The sequence below is a fragment of the Vigna unguiculata genome, chromosome 3 (genome assembly GCF_004118075.2).
Source record: "Vigna unguiculata cultivar IT97K-499-35 chromosome 3, ASM411807v1, whole genome shotgun sequence".
NCBI classification, from domain to species: domain Eukaryota; kingdom Viridiplantae; phylum Streptophyta; class Magnoliopsida; order Fabales; family Fabaceae; genus Vigna; species Vigna unguiculata.
This window is the reverse complement of record NC_040281.1, coordinates 4184840-4192500: the sequence shown is the minus strand read 5'-3', so window position 1 is coordinate 4192500 and position 7661 is coordinate 4184840. Positions and strand designations below refer to the sequence as shown.

At 34.2% G+C, this 7661-nt stretch overlaps 1 protein-coding gene across 1 annotated transcript; it reads left to right on the top strand.

Annotated features, from left to right (window-relative positions):
• The first annotated feature begins 927 nt into the window (after nt 1-927).
• On the top strand, nt 928-6523 carry LOC114174976 (chaperone protein ClpC, chloroplastic). Its single transcript, XM_028059712.1, has 10 exons — nt 928-1103; nt 1471-2052; nt 2395-2510; nt 2607-2732; nt 2830-3015; nt 3346-3561; nt 4264-4481; nt 4639-4714; nt 4799-4888; nt 5154-6523. The coding sequence occupies exons 2-10, from the start codon at nt 1488-1490 to the stop codon at nt 6330-6332; spliced, it is 2772 nt and encodes a 923-aa protein (XP_027915513.1). The 5' UTR covers nt 928-1103; nt 1471-1487; the 3' UTR covers nt 6333-6523.
• Nucleotides 6524-7661: the final 1138 nt, after the last annotated feature.

The following is a 7661-nucleotide window of genomic DNA, read 5'->3' as shown; positions in this document are numbered from 1 at the left end:
AATTTGTTTATAATAATAATAATAATTATATTACAATTATAATAATAATTATTATTATATTACTATAGTGGTATTATTATTATATTATTACAGTGACATAATAGTTATTATTATTATTATAATAATAATAGTTAGACACACATTTTGTTTTTTTATTAGGGGTATATTTCAATTACTTACACTTTTTATTTATTTTGTTGATGATTTATCTGAATATTGAAATAATTATTTGAAATAAAAAATTAATTACTAGAATTAATAAAATGATAAAACTAAAAGATAATATTTTTATAAAAATGATTATTTCAATTTAAAAATAATAGTTAAGAAGATAAATTTAAAAAATGAAAAGAGAACACAAAAATATGTACTTTTGTTATATATAGTTATAAATTATTGTTGTTCATATTAGTCTTAATATTAATATTTATATTAATAATTTCAGCATAAAAATTATTATTATTATTATTATTAATAATATTGTTATTATTATAAGTATTTTTTTTAATTATAAAAAATGTTATTGTACTACATAATTTTATTAAATAAATTTTGAATTTTTAAAAAATTTATAATTTATAATTATTTATAATATTATTATTAGTGTTTTTAATTATTAAATATATATTTTTTAAATTTATTTAATTAAATATAATAAATATTATATTATATTTTATATAAAACAGAAGAAAAAAAGACCCGTGCGTAAGGTCACAAAGTAGTTAAGTTTCTAATTCACAGCCCAATTAAAATTTGAACTCTAAACCCACCATGTGAGTTGCAAATTTATTTTTATTGAAACACAAATAAATATATATAAATCACAACCCAAATTCAACCAAAAGAACAAAAGACATATCGATAGATACGGGAGCATTCGAGAAACCAAAACGACGTCGTAGAAAAGATCCGTCTAGCTAAAGGTGCGTTAACACTTGCAAATATCTCGTGTTTTTTTCCTTCCTCTTTGCCCTTGTTACCACGCCTTCTCTATATATCTATCAACTTCCTCTATCTTCTTCTCTAATCTTCCAAATTTCCCCTTTTCCCCCTTCTCTTCTATTCGTATTTCTCTGTCTGCAAGTCAATTCTTTTCGCTTACGGTGAGTTTATCACCTTTCTTTATGTTTATCGTTCTATTTCTGCAAAACTTTGTTCAATTAGGTTTTGGAACTGCCAACTTCTGTCACTGCTGGTTTCTTTTGTCGTTCAGTTTTTCTTCCCTTATGGTTTGTTTTTTTTTGCGCTCTAGATGCTTGCTGATTTTTTTTTAAACAAGTAGCGCCCCATGTGTTTGCTCAAATGTTTTTCTTCTCCTTTCTTCTTATTCAATATGTTTTTTCTTTGATTTAGGACTTCATTATCTTGGTTTCTTCACCTCGGTTTATTTCATTTCCCAATGATAACCAGTGCGCATCTTTCTGTCAGCAAATGTTTCTGTCAGCTGATTTGCTTTGTTGATAAATGTAGGCAAAAATATAGGAATAATGGCTAGGGTTTTGGCTCAGTCTATTGGCATGCCTGGCCTACTTAGTGGGCAGAGGCAGGGGCAGCATAAGGCATCAGGAAAATCAAGAAGATCTGTCAAAATGATGGCTACCATACGAATGCCTGCATCAAGAATGTCGAGTTTCTCTGGACTGCGTACTTTGAACACTTTGGATCTTCTTTCCAGACCTCGACAAAATTTTCCTTCCAAGATGTTGACTTCAACTTCTTCCCGTCGTGAAAGGGCTAAAAGATGCGTACCTAAAGCCATGTTCGAGCGTTTCACGGAGAAAGCAATCAAAGTAATTATGCTAGCCCAGGAGGAAGCCAGACGGCTGGGACATAATTTTGTTGGAACTGAACAAATTTTATTGGGTCTTATTGGGGAAGGCACGGGCATTGCTGCTAAGGTGCTGAAGTCAATGGGAATTAACCTGAAGGATGCTCGTGTGGAAGTGGAAAAGATAATTGGAAGGGGTAGTGGATTTGTTGCTGTTGAGATTCCATTTACTCCCCGTGCAAAACGTGTTTTGGAACTCTCACTGGAGGAAGCTCGCCAACTTGGTAAATGCCGTTTTTCCTTTGTCTGTTCTTTTGTGATGATTATTACTTAATTGCAATAAAAGTATTTGTATTGCCTAGAGTTTTCATCTTGTTTTTCCAATCTGTTTATTTATCCCTAGTTTTCTATGGTTTCTTTTGCCATTTATTTTACTAAAGAAGATAAAAGTGATTTGGTATGGTTATATTTATTCCTGTGCTTTTATCAGTGGAGTCAACTACATTTTAATTATTTATAATAAAAGAACAAACTTAGAAACACCCTATCACAGAGCTTCTTACGGGAAGAAGGAAAGGATCCGAACTAGTTTCAGTTTTGAATGGACTCTAATCTGCAATTTTTAGGTCACAATTATATTGGATCTGAGCACTTGCTTCTTGGTCTTCTTCGAGAGGGTGAGGGTGTAGCAGCACGCGTTCTTGAAAATTTGGGTGCTGATCCAAATAATATTCGTGCTCAGGTTAGTATTGTACTCTAACTTAACTTATTTAACTTATATCGGGTTAATTTGTGTGTAAAATCATTCTTGTATTCTCACTGGATCTGGATGTTACAGGTTATTCGTATGGTGGGTGAGGGTGCTGACAGTGTTGGTGCTACTGTTGGCCCTGGAGGTGGTAATAACACTAAGATGCCAACTTTGGAGGAGTATGGCACCAATCTGACCAAGCTAGCCGAAGAGGTAATTGCCAATTTCTAGTTTTCTTCATGCTTTCATTCTGTGTTATGGTATGACCTTTTCTTATTGACCTCTCCCTCTCAAAAAACATAAATTATAGGGAAAATTGGATCCTGTCGTGGGTAGGCAGCCACAAATTGAGCGTGTCACTCAAATCTTGGGTCGCCGTACCAAAAATAATCCTTGTCTTATTGGAGAACCTGGGGTTGGGAAGACTGCTATTGCTGAAGGGCTTGCCCAGAGGATTGCAAATGGAGATGTTCCTGAAACCATAGAGGGAAAGAAGGTTAGTTGTAATTATTTGATCCCTATGATCTATGAAATCTTGTTTGTAATCGAGTAGATTTACTATTTCATTTTCAATGCTATACTGTTGTAAAGTATATCAACATGTTTATCGTGCTGAATCTTTGTAAAGTGATTCATTCTAAAACAATTTCTTATTTCTTTAATTTTTATTTCACATGTTAACTGCAGAAGAGTTTTCTTACTTCTATAGTCTTATTCGATGCCTCAGTTTTTATCATTTGGTGCTGACTAATGTTCTTGATTTTGGGTGTTTAAATACTTCTGGGGAGTTCTGAATGATGTGAAACATTTGTTCTGCATGATTTAGGTTATAACCCTTGATATGGGTCTACTGGTAGCTGGAACTAAATATCGTGGAGAATTTGAGGAGAGATTGAAAAAACTAATGGAGGAAATCAAACAAAGTGATGAGATAATACTTTTTATTGATGAAGTACACACTCTAATTGGAGCTGGAGCAGCTGAGGGGGCAATTGATGCTGCAAACATACTAAAACCTGCTCTTGCTAGAGGTGAACTACAGGTAATATTTTTGCATCATGTTCAAAATGCATTTCGATTTGATACCTGCTGGTCAATAATCATATATTTAGGCTATTTTTGCAAATATACGTTTTGGAGAAAAGAATACCTAGTGTGTAATTTTTTCTACCTGCCATTTTGATTTTGACATGAAAATCAATTTCTGTAATTTGTTTAGCGGGTGGGAGAAACAATTGAGTGTGTTGCCATTGAAACATAAATACTAAAGGATAAAATGACTTGTTCTATTCTGTGTTACTGACTTCAATAATCATAGGCTATATTTGCAAGTCTATGTTTTAGATAAAGAAATGCCTAGTCTTTTGGTTGTTCAGTATTTCTTTTTAAATTGTAAGTAGTTAAAAACTGACTGTATCTAACAGATCTGGTAAGTTCATATATGAATTAGCAATTCTGATAGATGATCATTTGCTTTTGGTGTATAGTTGAATTAAATAATGTGGACTTTTTAATAATTAGTATTTGAATTTTTTATCTTCAAAAAATTCCATTTGCGTGATCAGCAGATAAATTTTGGTTAAATAGTATAAGAATTCAGAATAATATTGTATTTGTAGAAATTTGAAGGCACCGGGTTATGATTATACTGATTATACTAAACTTACTGTAATGCTCAAGTTCTTATATGCACTTAGTGGAACTTGGAACTATTGTAAGGAGGTGTGTGAAATTTTTTGTGCAGTGTATTGGAGCCACAACGCTGGATGAATATAGGAAGCACATTGAAAAGGACCCAGCACTGGAGAGGCGATTCCAGCCAGTTAAGGTGCCAGAGCCTACGGTTGATGAAACCATACAGATACTGAAAGGGCTTAGGGAGCGGTATGAGATTCATCACAAGCTCCAATATACAGATGAAGCACTTGAAGCTGCTGCCCAGCTGTCACATCAGTATATTAGGTTTGTCATATTTAAACCCTCTGGTTCTTTAAAATGTATTACAATATTTATATTTATATTTAAATGTACGTTGGAATGAATTTACTAAAATCCTTTTGGTTTCTCAAATGTTAAGTATAAGTATCTTCTAGCTTATGAATAATTGAATCTCTTGCAGTGATCGATTTTTGCCCGACAAAGCTATAGATTTAATTGATGAAGCAGGTTCCCGTGTGCGGCTTCAACATGCACAGGTATATAGTTCATCTACCTGTCTCATAACCAGGAGTTCTTTTGTATGTTACAGAGCTAATTTTGCTACATTTGCATTCTTCTAGTTACCGGAAGAAGCAAGAGAGCTTGACAAGGAGCTCAGACAGATTGTGAAAGAAAAAGATGAAGCCGTTCGCAATCAAGACTTTGAAAAGGTAATATACTTTTTAACCCAAGATTTGACTTCTAAAATTTGTAGTCAACTAACAAATCAAACGAGACAATGTTATTTTATGTAAACTCCGAACGGAGGGTACCCTTTTCCCCAGTAAAATTATTGTAAAGTGATTTCTAAAATTGCAGTGGTTTGTTCTTTGTTCAACTATATTATATTTTCAATGGTTTGTTCTTTGTTCAACTATATTATATTTTCAAATTATTGTGTATTATTGTGCTGATGATTTATGAATTTTGTAATAGGCTGGAGAGCTACGAGATAAAGAAATGGATCTGAAGACCCAGATATCCTCACTTATAGAAAAAGGCAAGGAGATGAGCAAGGCAGAAAGTGAGGCAGGAGATGGAGGTCCCATGGTGACTGAAGTTGACATACAACATATTGTCTCCTCCTGGACTGGTATTCCGGTAGAGAAAGTCTCAACTGACGAATCTGATCGCCTCCTAAAGATGGAAGAGACTTTACACACACGAGTCATAGGTCAGGATGAAGCAGTAAAAGCAATTAGCCGAGCCATCCGCCGAGCTAGGGTGGGATTGAAGAATCCTAATCGACCAATTGCCAGCTTCATCTTTTCCGGTCCAACTGGTGTGGGGAAGTCTGAATTAGCCAAAGCATTGGCTGCATACTATTTTGGTTCTGAAGAAGCCATGATTAGGCTTGACATGAGTGAATTTATGGAAAGACACACAGTCTCTAAACTCATTGGTTCACCCCCTGGATATGTTGGTTACACCGAAGGTGGTCAACTGACTGAGGCAGTTCGGCGTCGTCCCTACACTGTTGTACTATTTGATGAGATTGAGAAAGCACATCCTGATGTATTCAACATGATGCTTCAGATTCTGGAAGATGGAAGACTAACCGACAGCAAAGGGAGAACTGTGGACTTCAAGAACACTCTTCTAATAATGACATCAAATGTTGGAAGCAGTGTGATTGAGAAAGGAGGACGTAAAATGGGATTTGACCTCGATTACGATGAGAAGGATAGCAGTTACAATCGAATCAAGAGCTTGGTGACTGAGGAGCTGAAACAATACTTTAGGCCAGAGTTCTTGAATAGGTTGGACGAAATGATTGTTTTCAGGCAACTCACAAAGCTGGAGGTAAAGGAGATAGCTGATATAATGTTGAAGGAGGTGTTTGAAAGACTGAAGGCCAAAGAGATTGATCTCTCAGTGACAGAAAGATTTAGGGAGAGGGTGGTTGAGGAAGGATATAATCCTAGTTATGGGGCTAGGCCTCTAAGAAGAGCCATCATGCGACTTTTGGAGGACAGTATGGCCGAGAAGATGCTTGCTAGAGAGATTAAAGAGGGTGACTCTGTTATAGTGGATGCTGATTCCGATGGTAATGTGATTGTGCTCAACGGAAGTAGTGGTGCTCCGGAGTCACTAACAGAAGCTCTTCCTGTGTAACGTGGTAGTCTAAATGTCTGTCGGTTAACATCGTTAGTGACCAATTTTTTTTTTTAGAAAAAAATTTAAAAGTTAAACATTGAAGGTCTTGTAGCTTGCTTAACTTCAGATAATCCTTTGATAACAAAGGATCAATTATAAAATGTATTTTTTTTAATTACGAGAGTACAACAAATCCTTCGAATGGAATATGTTTGGATAGTTAAGTGAGGGATCAATTTTTATTTATGAAAAAAAAAGTTAAAATTTAAACATTTATCTTGTGTTTAGATGGAGCATTTCAACAATGTTTAGAAATTGAAATGCTTTGCATTTGAATAGACTCACCTAGAGATCTCAAGGAATTATGTACTGACACAGATAAACATAATCACACAGTCAAAATAATATTCACCATGCATGTATGCGTTAATTGTACCAACCTTTAAAGCCTTTTATGTTCCAGGCCCAACTCATTTCAACTCGTCATAAACTATCCATGCATCAAGGATTCCCAAATCATGTTGTTATCATGCCTCTTTAATACCAACCATTTCATTACAATCTCATGCTAAATTCATGTCAACCCATTATTCATAATTTATGACTTGCATCACTCAATCATACTCGTTCATCTCAAACTTTTGGCACAATACTCAAAATCCTAAACCCACTATCACTAGTTATTTCAGTTTTTTACTATCAGTTTTAATTATAACCTCGTCTCTATTTATTGGTCTTAGTAAAATACGACTTATTTGATTTGTAATTTTGAGAGGAATTGTAAATTTTGGTATAAGACATTCTAGAATTCCTTACTATGTCAATTTACAATTCTCGATTGTTGAGATTTATGATCAATACAGATTTATGTTTAAGGCTAGATATTATATTACCTTTCTTTTTACTTTTCGAACAAATAAAAATGATTGAAGTTTTTCTATTTGGAATCGTGTTAGGTTTAATTCCTATTACTTTGGCTGGATTATTTGTAACTGCATATTTACAATACCGACGAGGTGATCAGTTGGATCTTTGATTCATTGATGTCTTTTTTTTGTGTGATTCCTTATTTATTTAGTTTAATCCTCATCGACAAGGATAAAATTCAGACTTTCTTTTGAATGTTCAATTATTTTAGTGTAATTATCAGGCGAACAATACTAGACTCACGCTCTGTAGGATTTGAACCTACGACATCGGGTTTTAGAGACCCGCGTTCTGCCGAACTGAACTAAGAGCGTTTTGTTTTTATAAAATTATATGATCCAAATCCATTTTGCATATAGATATTCAGTATGTATGTTCAATTGGAATTCGTCTTCACAGGTTCCCGGTTTATTGCTCATC